At 36.8% G+C, this 20,136-nt stretch overlaps 1 protein-coding gene across 4 annotated transcripts in view; it reads left to right on the top strand.

The window, feature by feature from the left end:
* Window positions 1-20,136, top strand: part of ARHGAP21 (Rho GTPase activating protein 21) — a 120,219-nt gene that overhangs the window by 54,213 nt on the left and 45,870 nt on the right. For all 4 annotated transcript variants that reach the window (XM_074833833.1, XM_074833851.1, XM_074833825.1 and 1 more), the window contains 3 exons: window positions 2,566-2,590; window positions 15,141-15,233; window positions 19,179-19,257. In XM_074833833.1, coding sequence (XP_074689934.1) covers window positions 2,566-2,590; window positions 15,141-15,233; window positions 19,179-19,257 — 197 coding nt within the window. The remainder of the gene's footprint in view (window positions 1-2,565; window positions 2,591-15,140; window positions 15,234-19,178; window positions 19,258-20,136) is intronic.

Raw genomic sequence — 20,136 nt, forward strand, 5'->3', positions numbered from 1 at the left:
GTTTTAAATTTAACATTCAGTATGTACATAGTGCTGCAGGTCTAGGTCAAATTCAGGATGTTGTACTAAGTTCTACTATCTTTTTATGGTTCCTGCACAAAACAGCTAATTATCTACAAATCAAGGGACTTTCATTGTAATTGTTGTTAATTAACTAATTTATAAATGTCATGATAAAGGTTATGGAAGAAAGTGTTGTTTGGTAGGTCTGTTGGGAGAGAAAACCCTGTGTGAAGGGTGGTGTGAAAAGATAATCTTGGAAACTGAGGCTGTGGTTTAACACATTTAATTTTGGCAAAAGTACTTGGCTGTGCTTGTGTGTGGCCACACACTGAACTGGGAATAGCTGCACATTCAAGAGTAACCCATTATGTATCCTCCTTGCTTCCCATGCCTCCTTTGCTTTCAAGTGACTAGGGAGTGTATGGAAGATTTCTTAAGCTAGCATTGCAAAGAGCCTATGTTAAATTATGCTTTTAACATCACATGTTTATTAGGATTTGTTAGCAACATGCTTTTTTTGCACGTGGAGTTTGTTCTCCAAGTTCAGTCAGTCTGAGAAGCAAGTAAACGATAAAAGAAAGTCATCTCTTTAGGTATGGAAGCAGCATATACTAACATCTTACAGTGTGTAAGAGGTAAATATAGGAGGGAAAGCTAATTTCAAAACATTTGCGTTATAAAGCATTCCGTTTTTAAAGGCCTGAGCTCACTGGCTTGATACCATGAAAAGGTAATGTTTTGCAGCTGTCCTTTATAACAGAGCTTTGCACACCCAGTGACAAACTGACACACCCACTGCAGTATTTCATAAATTATTGCAATTCTATATTAGTTAACTTTTCATTTCTGTAATTGTTTTGTTTTATAGCATCAAACCAGGTAGCCTCCCCTATGTGTGGCCTGCATTTTTCTGGACTATCAGCTCTAATATTCAGAGTCCTAAACATATTTTTTCCTTTGACAGACTGGGTGGAAACTAGAGACATACAGATGTTAGCCTCGTATAATTCTTCACTGCTGATCGTAGTTCAAAACCAACTGGCTGTTACAGGGTTTCAAGAGATATAATGATAAATCTTAACAGTACTTGTCTACTAGTGTGGTGTTTTTACCAAAGTATACAGCAGACAGGACTGTCCAGCTTGAGGTTACACTGGTTGCTGCTCTCAGTGTTTGGGTGGTAATGATAATTATTGTGGCTTTATAAAAGTAGGATGAGTACCAGATCTCTGTTAACTCAGTGTTTTGGGTTTTTTTTGGGGGGGTGGTTGTTTTCTTCTTCCTTAAACTTACCTTTCTGTAGTATCTTACAAAGCTCCAGCAGAATTTTGTATATCTCACAAGAAATGTATTGCACCTAGGAGAGAATTTTCTCATCCTCATCATTATATAGCATTCATATCCAGATCTTACTCCATCTCTTTCTTCAGGTCTTCCTCTCTTGAATGGTTGCTGAGATCAGTGTGCAGTTGCTTTGAAAATATTTTAATATGAAAAAGTGATTTGTCTTTAAATGCAAAAGACCTAGAAATTTAGAATTAATCCATTGAAAAGTAGGCAGGAGTATACAGGTGAAAATTATTTGTGATCATCTCCTTGCTCCTTCTTTCCTTCAGGATGAAGCTGTTTTAATTAGCTGAGGTGAATTGTTAGAAATACTTCCCAAATAGTACATATGAGTCTTAAGCAATTGTATTTAGATTGAAAGTTTATTGCTCCATGAAGTTACAATTCAAAGTAAGTACATATTTCTATATTTAAACAACTGTGGTTTTCAAATAGAATTTTGTACAAGGGATTAGCCATGATCTTTCAAAAGCCTTTCATTCATATTAAAATATTGTCAAGGAAGTAACTTAAGTAATAATTTTCTATTTTAAGCATACCATTCTCCCTCAGTACATTCCAGTTGTGTGATTTTTTTTTAAAAAATTTTTTTTGGTGTGTGTGTGTGTTCTTTTTTTTTTTTTTTAAAGACTGTTGGTGATACCTGGTAGTTACGATTGTGTATATATAGTGCAGTGAGCAGAAGGAGAATCTTTGAGGTTGTTACTAAGTAGTGTTTGGGGTAGATATTTTTATCTAGGCAGTATTACTGAAGGCAAAACAAACTTGGTATTTCAGATTTCAGGAAGCGTATTCATAGCTTGCTTACAAAATATTTTTTATCTCTTGCATATTATTTATTTTTGAATCCTTAGATTAAAGTATAATCTCTCCTGCCTGGCTTTCAGGTTGGAAAAATGCTTGCAACGACACACAGTGCAGTATTAGGCTTCATGGCAGCGTTTCGGGGGTTTTGGTACGTTTGTTTTCAGATAATGCTGTTCATGTTGTTTCTGTGGGGATGTTTCATGGAACTGCAGAAGTTGTTTGTTTTTTAAACAGTATTACACTTCATTCTCAGAATAAAATTCTGTAAATTTGAATATTTATGAAAAAATACAAGATATCAGAATGCAGACAATCTCACAAGTTCACTTCAAGCCTTTGTAGCTTATAGATGCTTACACATTTTTTTATTTATTGAATTTTTAATATGCACTCTTTCTTTTTCCTTAGGATGAAGAGAATGGGAATAGACAAGGTATGTATTTTTTTTACTCTTTCACAGATCCACTATGTCAAACAGTTCTCTTTAGCTGTGTAATATACTTCAGTAGCTACCTGAGAGTTTGAAATGTGCAGTCACTTCAGTGTGACCATCAAGCTCATGGAATTTCATGGCAGTGGCCCGAAAGAAAATACCTGGTTTTTAGCTTTATCTATTTAGTGTAGATGTTTGCGTGGCCACTAAGTTAATTAAAATATGTGCTGTACCACCTGTGCTGTGTATATCACCTTGTTATGTGTATGACAAGAAGACAAGAAACCAGCTCTGTTACCTTTTAGTACCAAAGTTTCACACTCTCGTAATTTGATCTGCATGTAAGACCCACAGTTATCTGTACAAAGTACTACTATAAAGGGTCTCATGGATGTATTTCTATACATGCATTTAAAAAAAAAGGTTGTACAGTGTGTCTAAGAGCAGCCAGTATGAAATTTAAATTTTGTTGCAACTTTAATAAATGCAACACATAAGTATATGAACCTAGTGTTGGTAGAGGTCGTAAAAACTATCCACAAAAGTGGTATACAACTGTTCTAAAAACAGAAGATAAAAAAGGTTACTCCTGTTAGCTTCATGATACTTTCTTCAGTATTTAATAGTACTGATCTTCATCAGTTTTGGTACTCTCATGTACATTTTAAAAGATTCATGAAACATGTTTCAGTGATGTCAGATAAGATGTGTGAACAAAATTCTTGCACTTGATTTAGGAGAGATGGAAAAAATTACTTATTTCTAGGTTATGCCTGTATCCTCTACTTTTATAGCTTTCTTCCTCTCACATTGTCTGTGTTTGCTCTCTTTCTTGATTCACTAATTAACTTAATTTTTTTAATTAACTTGTGCTACATCTCAGTGCCACTTAAATTTCTCTTTGGTATTTAGCTATTTTGGCATCCACGCTCCCCTTTTTGGTGGTATCTTACTGTTTCCTTAGAAAGGTGAAAAATGTGTTGATTTAGGTAAAGAAATTGGGTTTTCAGGTTGAGAGCCCAGTCCCACTTTTCTGTTTTTCCCAGTCTGTCGTGATGCTAAGGTATACAGAGGAGGTAGGATTAGCTGCATTGCAAGTGTAACATGCAGGGGCTTCAGTTTGTGCTTCATCTGGCAGTGCAGTGCAGCTCCCTGAGGACTGGCCTGTTCAAACGTGGGTACCTTTGCTCAGAGACAGCATAAGGTGAATGCTTGTTTTACTGGTGGGTTACAATTTGCTTTACACTGTAGCAGAGAATGGTACCTGGTTTTAATATACTTTTTAAAATCTAATTTAGTTGGAAGGCAGAGAACACATCTGAACTTCTGTTTCATTTTTTTTTGTGTATTTGTGATATATTAGAAGCATTCTGGGAAATATGAATTTACTTGAACTTTATTTTCCTTGGAAGCAGATTAATTCATCCATTTCATCCTCCTAGTTTTACTCAGCTGTTGTCACCTGCTTGTTAAACAGTGAAAAGTCAATCTCTTTCTGTTCCTCATGGGCTCCCATACACCCCTTCAAACTTGACCTCCTTTATCCATTCTGGCATACAAAAAGAAAAGGCAGATTCCTTTAGGGGAAGGGAAAGTTGTCAATTCTCTGTGCCAAACCAGCATGTAATATACCACTTGTGGTCTAGAGAACTAGGTTCTGCAGTATTCTTCTCATAGGGAGAACTGGATCAGCTGAAGATGCAAATGCTGTGGGTCTGCTTATCTAAAACGTTATCTGAGATCTGTTTTGCAGTAGAGGAACAGCAGTAAACAAACATTTATTTGGTTCACTATGAGATCTGTGCAGGTGGGAGCAAGATTACTTTCTGGAAATTTTTCTGTAGCTACTTAAACTATGAATCATAGTTTAACTATTGCTTATTTATAGCAACGTAGTATGTTGTATGCCTTGAAATACGAATCAGAGGGCACAAAGTGCTCTGGAAAGATAACAGTAGTCTCATCAGCAGGAGGGAATGTTGTCCTCTGGAAAGAGAGGAGTTGACTGTAAGGTCGGGGATGTAGGTGTCGGTAGAAATTAACCTGCCAGTTTTGTGTATTACACCTTCAAAAATAACAAAATGGGACAAAGTCTGTAAGACATTTTTCCCCAGCGTTTATCGTGATCTTGGTGGGGGCGGGTGGGAGGGGGATCGTGAAACGGTTTCTATTTACATTGATGCAAGTTGTTCCTGTTCCCAGATGAGGTGAGTAGGAAGCTTGTGTGGAGAAAATCCGGAAGAGCATATCTAATTTTTCGTGTTCACCAACATCATGTTACTTTAGCAAAAGCAGGTATGTCAGAAATTCTGTGAAGGATTATCACAAGGATTCTTAAAGTAATTAACACTGGAAAATGAGACCGAGCCGCTTTGGAACGGCACTAAGCTGTCTGCTGGCTAGGGGGTTCCTTGCTGCTAAGCTCCAGTTGCTTCAGCAGCTTGAGGAAGAGCATGTTTTGGGTAGGGTGCAGTGTGTGTGTGTGTGTGTCGTACAGAGGAGCCATCTAGTGGCAAATTTCATGTATTTTCCTTCAGACTTGATTGGAAAACTTGCCTCTGTGAAGCTCTTGTCTTAATTAACACTGAAAATAATAATAAACATTTTTCTTTTGAAGTTGGTCGATGATAATGCACTTAATTCACTTGAGCTTTCCCCTCTGAAAGACTGAGCTAAGGGGATTCAAGCTTTTTGTTTTTGTGAAGCAGTGTGTGCCAGTGCAAAATTGTCTTTTTTTTCAGTATTGATTTTGAGTGAAGATTCCTAATTACCTTTGCCCTTTTCACAGGTTAAACTTACCTTTAAAAGTTGGGGGTTTTATCAGGTTCAGCAGTTACAGATTTGAGTGGGTGAGTGTGGAGAAAAGCATTTCAATTGCTATTACCTTTTATTGAAAGCACTTGAATATTCTTTTCAAAGGAGCCGAGTACCTAATTAAGTCTAGAGGGCAGAAGATAAAAGCATGTACCAGATTTTACGTATTCTAACAGTGAAAGAAATACTTTTATATGGTTTTATGTTCTGGTATAGAATTTTAGTGCAACTTTTTAAGTACGTATTTGGATCTTGCTCCTGGCTTGCATTAATCTTGCTTTCAGTAAGCAGTAGGATTTCAAAGCATTTAGAATAAAACGTAATGCAAATTTGTCCAGGGGAGCTCTAAACTAGGAATGACAGAGGAGGGAGATGATGGTCCAGAAGCACGTGAGGGAGTGGTGGATTAGGTTATCAAGCGAAGGGGTTAAGATGCTGTGGACAGGAGACACCTCATGGTCAGCAGTTGGGAGGCAAGGAGACCACCTCAAGTGTATGCACATAACTAAGAGAATGCCTACAGGACAAGATGATGGGGAGAGCTCTCATACCTTTTTTTGACAGCCTCTCTGAAGCCCCTCATGCATGCAGCATGGGGGACAAGCAGGAGGAACTGGAGGTCTGCATGCAGCTGCAGGGCTGTGATCTCATGGGGGGTCACAGAGACAGGGTGGGATAGGATAGCTCACAGGAGTGGGCTAGAGTGCTGCAGTGGATGAGTACAGCCACTTTGGGAAGGACAGGTTGGGAAAGTACGGAGGTTGAGTTACCTTGGTTGTTGAGTTGTGAGACCGCAGCAGGGATGGATGGAGCTCTGGCTTGGGATGGATGGGGAGCCAGTTTAGAGATTATGGGCAGGATTTGCAGACCACCTGATCAGGGAAGAAGTAGATGAGGCTTTTTTCAGACAAGGGGGGTGGAAGCCTCACATATGCAGGTCCTGCTCCTTATGAGGGACTTTAGCACCCTGTTATCTGCTGGAAGGGCATCACTGCAGAGTTACCGTAAATATTTTGTAGTTATTATTTGAAAGATTTATGTTCTTTCCTACTTTGACTGCTCCGGGTTGCTGACTTTAAGGTAATAAAATGCTTTTCTAACAGGTGCACTTTATCAGAAGATGCACATCTTTCTCAGTGGATTCTTTGGTCGCTGACTGGAAACTTTTATCAACTTCTATTGTTTTCTTGAGAATTTCTGCTATACTGAGCGGCCTGTATTAACTTGGAGTATTTTTCATGTGTTTTGAGGATGGTATACCATCAGTATTCTTCCTGTTTTCTGGAGTTTGCTCTGTTTCAAAATTTTATTAAAGTAATATCTCACAGGCAGAAGTCTCCCAGGAGAGCATTGTAGGAATATTTGGAGACAAACTGAAAAATACCTATACCTATTAAAAATATTTTATATTAAAAACTTGCACTGTCAACATGTGGTAAGTGGTGCTGGAAAAAACAGTCTCCATTGCCATGCTGTCTCCAAGCTATTTCATTGCACACTTAATATGGTGAATACGTTGTTGTCCCTCAGAGATCCCTTGAGGCTGTAGCTGGCAAACTGCAAGTTTAGTATATGTTAAATGGTTGTTTTGTGTATCTTGTCCTAAAACATGTTGTTCTTCAAAAATGTCTGACTTCTGGATCATGATTAAAATGAACAGTGATAAGCATATAGAAATAGTCTGAAAGGAATTTAATCTTTCATATGAGAACTAAGCTATTTTATCTTTAATACAGTGCCAGGAAATCTAGTATTATAATCCAATATCTTTTTTTGTTTAATAGGATGTTCTTGCTTTTCCTACTTTATCTCTTATTTCTATGTAGAAGTATCTATAGCAACTAGTAGCTTATCTTCTCATAAAAATGAAAGGCGACTTAGGTATATTGTTCAGTGTCCTTTTCTGTAGAGATTTGAGTGTGCACTTTCTAATGAGACTTTAGACATCTGTTTTTACTGAGATTTCTAGATCATTAAATTGTGATCACCAGGCTGTTTTTTTTAATGTGTCTAACTATGGATTGCAGTTTCTACCCTTCAGTTGTCTAAGCTAAATAGTTCCAGTTTATTACCTGAGCTCCTTCAGCTCTATGCAAGTCTGATTTGATGTAGAGCCTTTGCGTGGAGAAAAATGAAAGAAAAGCTTTTTATTTCTTACTGCTGCTTATATAATGCCTCGAGTTTTTGATGTTTCATTTCTTTTAATCAGACTGTTGATTTCTGTAATGTAGTTTGTGTTCTCCCAGGATTTAATTCAATCCCATGTTTTTTAATATTATTGTCTATCAGCTGAGTCTATTATGAAATAAATTAATTGTGCCTGTGGTGATGGGGGCAAGGTAGATAAAGGAACAAGAGAATGAATGTGAAAGCAAATATTTGGAAGGGTCATAGATTGCTGGGATAGTATGGTCTGAGGTACATGATCCCAGTTGCAGGAGTATCGCTCTCTGGCTGGAAGTGGAGGTGAGACAGCAGCTACTGGATGTGCAGCTACTCTTCACTTGCAGCTGAACTCTAAGGGCCAGACTATGTCTCTGTAAGCACTCACCCAGCCTGTGTCAGCACCGGCACACGGAGGAGGTATATAACACTAATGCTTTAGCATAGCACCACTGTAAATTGTCCTTTTTTGTGGATTTTTAATCCAACTTAATTTTTTAATACTAAATGTTGAGAATGCTAAAAGAGGGCCTGTTTAGTTTTCCACTGAGACTAGAGCCTGATGATTCCTGGTCCTTTAAAGTTCAGAATGTCCAGCAGAGTGGCCTTCCAACTTGTTGCATGTATAATATTTCGCAGTGTCTACTATTGAGTTCAAATCACCTTTGACTTTTAATAAAAATATGAAGAGCTGTGTAAGTGTAACTTTGGATTTAGAGGAGATTCTGTAGGTTCACTACAATAGATATAAACGGAATGGCTTTCTGCTTATCTAAGAACTAAAGTAAATCCTCTATATGGTTTAATCATAGATTAGATTTTAAACTTAAAGGTTTCATTTTAGATTTGAGAGAGTTGAAAAGACTTGTCATAATATTGGCAAATAATGCAATGGGAAAACATGATTTTGGAGTTTGTAATTAAGTTGAAACTGTTATATGTTTTCCATAACAATGGCAGGTTGGGGTTTTTTCTCCTTCTTCCCTACCCTGTCATGAAGATAGACTTGAGGTTGTATTAGTCAAATGGTTTAAGAGGAGAGTAAGCAAAAGAAGAAATACCATCTTTGAGTTGCCTAATCAAAATGCCAGAGGTGCTTTGAGCAATAAGAGTGTATTTTTCCTGTATCAGAGTTGAATGCCAGGTGTTTCTCTGGTAAATGACTCGAACACTATTTTGTTTGTTATCATCCTCTCTTAGAGGCTTATCCTTGGCACTGTATTTTGCGTAGTGTTTTTTCAGTTGAGTTAATTTGTGCTTGACGGTGAAATAAGCTCTGTCAGGGCTGGGCTGGGACCTTTGGGCTCCTTTTCTGCAGTGGATTGCTAGTGTAGAAATGCTTGCTATGTATGAAATTCAGATTGCAAATTATAAAATCTAGAATTGTTTTTCGTTGGACTCTCTCAATTAAATGTAATCCTGACAGTTTTGTGATTTATATTTAAACGAAATCTCTGTTAATAAATGTAAGTTCTGCTGTACTTTCATGAATCTCTTTTTGAGTAGTTTGGGAAATGATTAGCAGGTGTTTGATTCAGTAATCGTTTAGAAGCATTTGTCCCACTGTATCTGTACATATTTCTTCTCCCTTTGCCTGAAAAGCATCCCAAGAATCAGTGCCAGTCGGCACTGCTGAACCAAGAGTTCAAATGCCTTGGATATCCAAAATCATACTTGGAGATATTCATGTTCAAGAGGAATGTTTCTCCCTCTTGAGTCAGAGAAAGATGTACATAAGAGCCTGCCTTAATTTAATAATTTGAGGTGTTCCATGGGGCTGGTGATTCTTCAGTTTAAAAATGAAAGTCACCCTTTTGCTGTCTGCTGAGCATAGAACCAGGAGTAGAATTACTCTGTATAAGGTTAACAAAACTCTGTAGCTTTTATTCAGTTTCTGTGTTATGAGGATTTCTAAGCACAGTTCAGCTTCCCAGAGTGAAAGATTTTTGTTCCTCTAGGAAGAGGAGAAATGATACGATTTTAAGCAGTGTATTCTTAGGAGAGACTTTGTAAGAATGTATGTATCGGTACTGTGTCCCAAAACACTTGCAGGTTTGTGCTCTGCAGGCCGAAAAGAAAGGGAGAGCTGTGTCAGCAATAGCACTTTGGTATGGTTTTTGTTTTGTTTCTTTTGGTTGGTGGTTGGTTTTCGGTTTTGTTCCCCCGTCCCCCCCTTCAAAATGTAAGAATTCTTTGTCAGACAGGTGTCCTTTGTGTAGTCTTTGACTTGGATGTTTTTATCTGACTGTTTTATATCGGAAGTTTAATGACTATAGAGAGGGTATGTGCTTGTTGCTCTCTGGTAGTGTGTTGGTAGATTTGATAATATAACTTTTGCCATGTCATTTTGTTTTCCAGATGAATCACAAAGCAGTACAGTAATACTGTCTGGTCTGCCAAGAGTAGTTTAAAAACTAACTCAAGGTTACAGCACTTGATATAATACTAGTTATGTTCCTTGTAGCAGCTGTATTCCAAACTAGCATCTTAGGGGATTAAACTAGAATTGGCACCTAGACAGAGTTAATTTCTGTCAAGTTTAGGGGAGTTAGGAAAAGTATTGCTGTATGTGACCCTCTCGCCAATGTAAGTCAGTTATAAATGTTAACAACTCTTTATTCTACTGTCTTGTTTAAAAGTAGTGGGTTTTTTTAATATTCTCTTTTATCAGGGAGAAAGAGCAGATAAGAACTTTTATTACTTTGCACATCAGATGGTTGTCATAGTGCAAGTAGTCCACTCATGGCATCTCAAACATTTGTCAGGAAAGCTTCCTTGTAACTTTATAATGGGAAACTTACTTTCCCCGGTCAGACTGTGGAGGTGGTATTGGCTTGTCTCAGCTAGGAGATCCAGGTTAGATCAGTAACTATTATAAATATATGTATTATGAATAAAGTCTTTAATTTTATTAGTCATTAATTTGAACAGTAGTTGAAACAAGACACTAATCTTAATTTTGTAGATTCTACTTTGATTGCACTGGTTATTGAAGGTAGCAGTTAGTATTTTTTGGTTGAAAATTGCTGATTAGAAGATTTGCATAGAATTATGAAAAATGTATGTATTGGCTAGGAAAAACCTTGTTGCAGTAAACTGCTTTTCTATGTTTGTCTCGTATTTCATTTACAGGTGTGTGTGCTTCTTCAGACTACTTTTCTTAACTTTGCTTGTTTAGTCTAAAGAACCTCAATATAAAGACTCCTGATTCCTTATCCATGTTTAAGCCAATCAATTTTTGTCTTGAGCCTTTTATATATTTGGTGATTCATTTTTATTTCTTTATTTCTGATGACACTGAATCTCTGAAGTGAAAGTTCAGTCACTAATTGGCCTTCTCTAAAGTTTTGTTTTCTTTTGAATAGCATCACTGAAGTGGGAGTGGTTGCACTGCAAGGAATATTTTAGTCGTTCTGTTAGCAAAACTACATTACTGCCTGGACAATAACTTGAGTTTCAGTTTATTCTGACGGGCAACCATTTACTCATGCTGGAGATTTTTATGTGCTTACAAGACTGATAAAGGAAAGGACAACTTTATGGACTGTTTTTCAGTTTCTGGTCAGCTAACTTGCATACTCAGCAAGTTTATATGCTTCTATTTCTTTTATTGCCATTATGAGAGATTGCGCCTCTGTTTATAGCTACACTTGTGGAGAAATGAAGTAAATATGTAATTCTTTTTCACAGAAGTTGTGCTTTTCATCTGCACTGCTTCCTTGCATGTGTGTGTTTCTGGCAGCTCACACTTGCCTGTTCTTTGTGTGTGTGTGTGATGTCTTGTTTTTCACTTGCAATTGAAGATTTGGCACAAATTGTCTTATTTTCTCATAGCCTGCAATGTAATGCTCAATTATGAAGTTGTTTACAAAAGTATGGAGAAGGAAGGAAGGAGAAGGCAAAGTAATAGGCAGTAATGAGCACTGGAAAAGCACTGGCAAATAAGGCTGCATGTCTGACAAACTAGTAGTGCGAGTTGCTTTACTGGTTTTTGTTGTATCACCTTGTAAGGAATCGCTGACATGCTCTAAAAAATTAGGCCTTTTGATAGTAGAAAGGAAAATTGTGAATCCAGTCTGACGCTGTAGTGCAGAGCTGGAGAATTTAGTGTAAAAGTTCCGCTGTGATTATCTGCTCTAGATGGACTTTGGAAAGAGAAGTTTAGTCTCACATTTTGGACAGCATCTTGCTTTAGCCTGATGATTGGGTGCAGAGAGAACCCAATGGAGATTTAGGCACAGTTAAATTGGAAGTGTAGGGATTGTTAAATTTTGAGACATGAGCTAAGTTACTGGATTATCCATTTCACTTAAAACTTATTTCTGTAATGATTGAGTGTACATCTACAAGATTTATTCCCCCTCAGTCTGAGAAAAGTATCATTAGCTCCTGCTGTCAGAAAATATTGTTCAGCTTTACTTGAGTTTCAAAGTTAAAATATAAACATAGGCTTTGAGGCTACATATTCCCGGAAGTTCATTTATACGTTACTGATGGAAAAAAGTTTTGGTTTGTATCCCAAGTATGTAAAAGACCAAGAAGAAATGAAGAGCATGTATTCATCTACAAGAGCTTGGGAGTCCTAGGTTTTCTTCTCATCTTTACTTGTATTTGGATATTACTGATCTGTAAAATGAACCTGCAAATGTAAACAATGTTTTAAACCTTTCATTGTAATTTTTTGCCCCTAAATTGATCTTTATCATCAGGGTGGTGGTTCACCTTTTTAGGAAGAAGAATGACTTCAGTATAGCCTCCTTCCACATGTAGGACAAAGAGCCAAGTTTAATGCATAATCACCTTTCTGAATTGGTCTATAAAATAGCGGTGAAAACCTGAAGTCAGTGCCCGTAGTGTTAAAGAATCTCTCAGTGTAGCTGACAGGTCAGTCGGAAATCAAATGTTCAGGGAATCCTTCTATCTCTGGTCTCCATAAATTGGTACAGTTTTCCGTTCTAACTCAGAAGTGGGAAATGTATTAAAGGTATTCTGTGTTGGATATTGAATGGGAGTAACTTTATCTGCTCGACCTCTTGCTTTGTGTGTTCGGGTATGGACAAGGCATAAAGTAGCATTTTAGCGTTCAGCAAACTAGCAGTAGGCCACTAACATTTTTTTGAGCATTTTATAAAGGAAGCTGAGGTGGCCCCTTGGTGTTGGGTTATAAGAATCAGATACTAAGTGTTATAAATTCCATGCACCATGGGAGCTGCATTAATTTTTATTTTTCTTGTCACTTTTGGGATTGTATATCTCTTCAGTAAAAGATTAAGTGGCAACACTGGGAAGGATGTTTGGTGGTCCTATAAAAGGTCATATTGTAACTTCACTCTTGTAAGTGGTTGAAGCAACCTTCTGTTCATGACATCTGGGTAAATTATTCTTGAAGCTTGTCTAAATGCTGAAATGTTACTGCCTTTTAAAGGATGAGACCCATCATGTGTTCAGTGTCTGTTTAAATCAGCAGATTAAAAATGACAGATATTAGCTTTGGTTCGCAAAGAACATTTTGTATATCTTGTAGCTGTGTCTTGCTAATCAAATTTTAAAGTATTTGGGCACTGAGCTGCCAGCTGGAGTTTCTTGATTTATAATTCAGTTGCTTTGTATATAATAGTTATCTGATCTATCATATCAACTTTTTAATTATTTTCTACCAATCTGGAGTTAGTTTGAGAAGGCCATTTAGAGCCATATGAGTAAGCCTTTTCGTTGAACTGTTTTGTGGTAAAATGGCAGGACACTGAGGGTCTGCAGAATGAAGGCATTAGGCTAAAACTTGTATTTGGAAGATGTGAATTGGAGTCAGAGGGAGGTCTGGTTTTGTGCAGTTTATTAAAATTCTTCAAATAATGAGCTTTTCCCATATGGAAACTGAACCAAAAAAGGGGTGAGGGGGGCACCTTATTTATATTCAATAAATAATGCTGTGGCTTAGTAAACATGGCCAGATGGGATATTTAAAGCTGTAGCAAAAGTACTTCCAAAAGCAGTGCCATTTGTGCCCAAGTCAAAGATTAGTCACTGAAGAAGTGATCAGAACCTAATACTTCAGTTCCAAGGAGTGTTTCTTTTATCAGCAGTGCCAGTTTTAAGCAATCCCTTTATTCTCTTATGCTTCCTTCTTTTTCTGCAGTTTATACCACTCTCTCCACTATGCCAGGGTTTGCTGGTAAACTGGAACCCACACCCAGCTTATTCTCAATCCATGTCAGTCTCCTGGGCTGACTCACCATGTAGCCTCCAAAGGGTGATACTATCACAGCTGAGAGCGTGGTACAGGGGAGGTAGGAGTTGGGAGGGACCAAGGCTGTTAAAGCCAGCACTGACACCATAAAATCTTGTCCATCTGAAACCTTTGAGGTTCTGTTGCTGGTTCTGTGAGCGCTTGTGTGTTGCACCATGTAGTACAGGGGGGTCAGGAGAGACCAAAAACACTGTAGAGCAAATTAAGTTCAGTGCAGTCTTCTGGCAGACTGGAAATAGTTTCAAATTTTATTCTTGGGTGGTTTTTTTGGTTGGGGTTTTTTGGTTGTTTGGGTTATTTTAGCTGACTGACATAAAAATTACAGTAGTGAAGTTGTGTAGAAGCTCTAAAATGGCTTATTCCAGCTACATACAGGTGTAGCTCAGGACAGCATCACTGTATTTTAGCCTGCAGTATAACTGGAGTTTTTTGTGTTGTGCTTTTGTTTGTGTGGGGGTGTTTGGTTTGGTTTTTTTTTTGGGGGGGGTGGGGTGGGGTGTGTTTTTTGTTTGTTATACTGCACACACTCACCCATCTTGAAATTTGGAAGCAGTGACTACTTCAACTAAGAATTACTTAGATTTGGTGGCATGCATGTAAAAGCACAAGATACGTATGTTTCTGGAAGCATGGAAATTAAGTGTATGCTGAGAAGGCAAGAAGATAGAGGTGTTATGGTTTCTAAGTACTGTAGATTAACTTCTACGTTGTGTATTTATGGATACGTACAGCACACACAGACATAATTTACTTTGAATTATACCTTTTTTGAATTTTGGTAAATCTTCAAGAAACTTTAGAATTTGTCTTGAAGAATCTAAAAAACAGAAAATCAGTGTTACGGTTCCATAAGGTCTACATATCAACTTTTTTTTTTCCTTTTAAGGAAAGATTTTAAAATTTTGTTTTTCAGTTTGCCCTACTAATTCTTACTTAGTTTGTCTGTGTTGGGCCAGAGAGCAATCTAGAAGAGGAAGGGATGATTCTTACTGTGCAGTGTAGGCATCAGCATGAGGACGATGTAGCAATGCGATGGTGAAATGAACCTGAAAAATACCACTTACTGGGACATACTTGCAAGTTTGATATGTCTCTCTCTCTGCCCCCCTCCCCTTTCTTTTTTCCCCAGACACCTAAAAGAACTTTAGTGTAGCCAGACGAAGTGCTGTCTTTAGGACTCCTATTCTTTCTCTCACCCCAAATTGAATTTGAGCATTTAATGTAACAATGAACATGGCAGGATTACATTTCAAAATAATTCTTAAAGTAAAAACATTGTAATGTAGTGTAATTAAATGCTATTAAGAAATATTCTTTCTTCCTCAGGAAAACAAAGAAATAGACTGGAGCCAATGGATACCATATTTGTTAAACAAGTTAAAGAGGGTGGACCTGCTTTTGAAGCTGGACTGTGCACAGGTATTGTTGTACAACACCAATAGCATGTTGTATACATGATGTAAAATATATGTGACTTAAGCTTCTACATGTAGTTCTATCTTCCATTTAAACCATATTCTTCCATTCAGAAGTTTGAAATCTCTCTTCTAAATTGCTCTCCAGTGTTTTCATCTCAAAAGCAGTGTTGTGTTCTCTCAGGAAGTGCTACATAAAATGTATTAAGGCATTAAAGTCTTGGTCTTTTTGGTTTATTATCTTTGAAAAAGTAAGAACAAGTATACAATAAAATATGTGAGGAGAAAGAGAAAAGGAAGGAAAATGACACCTGTAAGCTGCTATTTGTTTTGCTTTGTGACAAATTGATAACCTCAAAACATTCAGGTTTTTGTCCTTTGAATCAAATTATTCCACCTCCTTTAATTAAATGGGAACAATCCAAGTCTATCCTTTCTTATCAAATCTTGTTCAGTTGTTTGATTTAATCAAACTGGAGAACAGAAAACGTGTTTTTATGAAGTGCCAGGTACTTTGTCACACCTCTACTTAGGGGAAAAAAAAAAAAGGTATGCTGGAATAGGAAGTCTTACAAGTGATAAAACAGTAATTTATGTAGATGAATACCACTACAAACACAGGTTTCTGTTCTTAAAAATATTGCAAGATGTACATTCTATGGAAGGATTGTGTTTGTGTCGATAATGGGATGTTGATACTTTCTTTTGAAAACAGTTATGTACATACATTTGACTGAAATAGAATAATTTTTGTATGTTTCTTCCTAAAGAAATACAAAGATTCTGGGATGATCAGCAACTTAAAAACAGTACTAGATCCTACTTGTACAGCATAAGGCATTTTTCTTTTTTAACTCCTCCTTAAGTAGTTATTCAGGGAAGGGCTACTTTGGTATTATTTTAATGCTATTATATAAAGAAGTGTTTTGGCTTGATAAAGTGCAGCATATGTTGAAGTTGTACAGAGGAGCCATGTTAATTTCTACTCTGTTCAGTGTTTGCCAAATTCAAAGAGATGAAATCTGTAGAGAATATTTTTAGGCATAGAAGAGCTTTTTAGGAGCCCAGAATAAAGAACAGAAAATAAATGAGAAAATACGTTTTTAAATTACCAGAATATTCTTCTTAAGCATACTGCTGATAGCAGTTATATATAATTAGGTCATGCCACTATTTCTTGTTTAAAACTTTAGGGTGAAATATATTACTACATCTCTATCTTGAAATTATATTATAAAACACTCAGGGAGTGATCAGTCAGGTAGCTTGCTTAACCTCTGATACAGATACTGTATACATTTCTTATTTGGTAGAATCAACTGTATTTTTAAATTTTTTTTTAAATTCAACTTGACGTTGTTTCATGATCGCACTAATGGAAAGAAAATAGCCAAAAATCTGAGTGTGGGTAGTTATATTTGTCAATTCTTATTTCACTGCTTCAGGGTCCTTTGTAATACTGAAAGTCTCAATGCAAGCTTTGTTACCCAGAATCAGTGAGCTCTGTTTCAGGAGCTTACCTGTCTGCTACTCACCAGAAAACTTGGAACACTCCTGCAAATTCGAGAAATTGGTTACAATCTCTTAAATATAAGACAATTCATTCTGAGTATTTTTGAATACTCCTGTAAAATTATCTTTGTTACAGTTAGAATGATCATACTTGCCATATTTAACTTCTGAGGCATTTCATTAAAAAGAAACATATCTGTGAGTTCCAAATATAAATATTAGAAATACTGAAATACAAACAGCCTAAACAGATCCAGGATTCCCATGTCTTCATCTTCATGCTGTCATTTATGTATATGCAAGAATATAAATAACTAAAAATGCGTGTGGAAAGGCAGATGGTTTAAATGCATTCAGACTAATTTCTAGTTTGATCAAAGGTATTTAATGGGCCACCAGGTTGATAGAGAGCTATTAGAAAAAGCCTTTATGCTTCTATATCCTTTTTTGCACTATAGGCACTGGCTTTCCCCTTTATATATACCTGAAACTGAGCAAAGTTGTGTTTTGCAGAGTTGCCTGCACCTACTTCTTGCATGTAACCAGTTCTGCAGTGTGTCCTACCTGAGTTTTTTGGCAGCTTCATTGGATGCATGCGTCATGTAGACGTGTTTCACTGCTGTGTGTGACATAGTCTGTTTCTTTGATAAAGAAAAACTACGCAAGAATAAATAAGATTATATGACCTACTTTAAAGATATTCCTAATTACAGTTTTTAGTGGGAATACTGAGAAAAGATCTACATCTGTGGGTAAATTCTGAAACAGCCTGGCAAAAAGTCAGTTTTAAGTTCCAGAGAAGGATCTGGTGTGTTTTAAGGAAGTCTTGCCATATGACCTAGCAGGTCAGGGTTCAGAGCTTGTAAATAAGAGTATTTTTTGGCACAAACTATAGCATTTCTTTTTCCTGCAACTTTTTGAAAGGATTTATTTCAGTGTGATAATGAGCATTTAAAAATAAACTTTGTTTTCATGAAAGTCCAGTTTCTCAGCCTAATTACATAAGGTGTCTGTATGCAACAGTGGGATAGGGTTTGTCATCCATCACAGGTGCCTGTCAGTCCTGTGGATTGCTATCAGCTGTTAAATGTTGTCACCAACCTTTCTTTCATTGCTTAGGAAGCAGGAGACAAAACTCAAGAGCTTTTTCAGGTGAGGAAAAGGGCAGTAACCAGCTGATAAAAGGGCATATGTAAACTTTCATAAAGTTGAAAATACTGCACCAGTTTATTTGCATGATGTTACGTCTGTGTGCAGACCAAATTAAACACAGTTCAGCAGATCCGTGTGGTTTGGTAAGTCTGGAAATCTCTGGGGTCTGTATAAGGAACCTCTGCAGAGCATTTAGAGCGTTATTGCCACTAAGTCAGGCTGAGTATTCAGAATGTACAGCTTTTTCCTTGCTTTGGTTTGAACACACCAGAAACATAAAAGGAGCTTTCAGTTTCTAAAGCAGTGTTGAAAAAGCCATTCCCTTTGGCTCACTTTGCATGGATCCTATCTTTTAGTTCTTCTTTCCCCAGCAGCTTTCCAAAGCTCCCTACCTGTAATCCTTTAGACCATTTTCTCCTCATTAATAAATTCAAGATAACCTTTTTGCTCGTCTGATGATGCAAATACCATTTTTGGTGAAGGAATGGGATGGATTTTTCATCAAAAGCTGAAAATAGCTCTACATGGTATATTTGTCACTTAATTTATGAGAGCGTATGAAGCTTTTAATGATGAAGGTGCAACAAACTATTTGGAGAAGCCTGATACAAGTGATGTTAGGTCTAAAGATCAATATCTATATGGATAAGAAATAACCTGTTACACTGTCCAAGATGAACTGAAGAGACAATAATGTTTTGAAAACAACCCAGGTTGTTCCAAGGAAGGAGGAAGCTGGAGTCTTTCAAAATATTTGTCCTTTATTTTTCAGAAGGAAGAAGTAAAAAATTGCAGTATTTGCTGCTACTAAAGGAGATGTGTACAGCTACCCCTGGCAGTGTTCTGAGTTAAAGTTCAGTTTTGTTTTGAGGTTAAGTGCTGGAATTGAAATGTCTACTAATAATTCGCTTAAGATTTGGGAAGAGATGTCAGTATGTGTTACCATACATCAGAAGCTTTACTTTGAAGATGCTTAAGTGAGCCTCTGGTATAGTTTACACCTGCTTGTGGCTTTCTTTCTGTGAGTTTCTAGGTGATTCATTTGGAAGCTTAGAGTAAGATACCACATCTGAAAATGTTCTGAGAAGAGTAGAAACTTGGTATCCTGTATGTGGTTACATGTAGTTGTATTGTGCATCTTTTATTTTCTTCTTTTTTCATTTTTAAAGATGACTAACCTTGAATTTAACATAATGGCGACCTTGATCATTGTGAGGTACAGAATAAAAATGATCAAAAAAATGTCTAGACAAATTAATTTAAGGTATAACTTTTCCTTTTACAGGTGACAGAATTATAAAAGTCAATGGAGAAAGTGTTATTGGGAAGACATATTCTCAAGTCATTGCTTTAATACAGAACAGGTAAGATACTAGTATTTATGTGTCACACATAGTTTTTGTATACTAAGCAGGAAATGACCACTTACGGTGGTTCTGAAAAAGTCATCCTATTTTTAAATTTTCCTTAATACGCACTCTGTTATACTATTTCTTTTTTTCTGTATTTACTGAATGCTGAGAAGGGTTTGAGAATGGGCGTGCTGAATTGTGCCACAGTCCTTTTACGTCAGTACTTTTCCCTTGTTAGCCATTCACACTAAGTGTTATAGAGGAAGATTGTCTGAACTTAAAATAGGCAGATTAGGTATCCACGCACCGCACATATATGTGTCAATATAAAAAGAAAATCAGAAAAATCTACCTTATTTGTGAGATCTGATAACTAGAAGTCAGCATATCTGGTAAAGGAAAAACTTTATGCTAGTGCATACCTGCAAGACATCTGCAGGTACATCTTGGCTTTCCTCTGTTTTGCAGTGAGTTATGAACCTTGCACAGGCTTGAGGAAATGGTGATACTTACTGCTCCTGCAGCTCACAAGGGCTTGTTAAATCATGTCCATACATGAATCTAGATACTCACTTTCATCTCTTGTATCCACCTCCAGTTTTACAGTTTTCTTGGTGTCAATTTCTGTTCTATAACAACAACTTTCCAATATAATAATAAGTTATGTGGAAAAAAGGTGTTATGATCAGCATGGAAGAATGTTTTCTAAATACATCTCACATGTCACATTCTATTTTTAGTGAATCTTCATGCATTAAGATATAATTACGCTTACAGTTAGGAGTAAGAAAAATAAGATCCTGATCTTCCTATTTCAGTGGAGTCTTTATTCAAGATTTCATTCAAAATACATACATCCCAGGTGCTTTTTTTTTTTTTTTTTTGGAACAA

This window comes from Strix aluco, chromosome 1 (genome assembly GCF_031877795.1).
Source record: "Strix aluco isolate bStrAlu1 chromosome 1, bStrAlu1.hap1, whole genome shotgun sequence".
Classification (NCBI taxonomy): domain Eukaryota; kingdom Metazoa; phylum Chordata; class Aves; order Strigiformes; family Strigidae; genus Strix; species Strix aluco.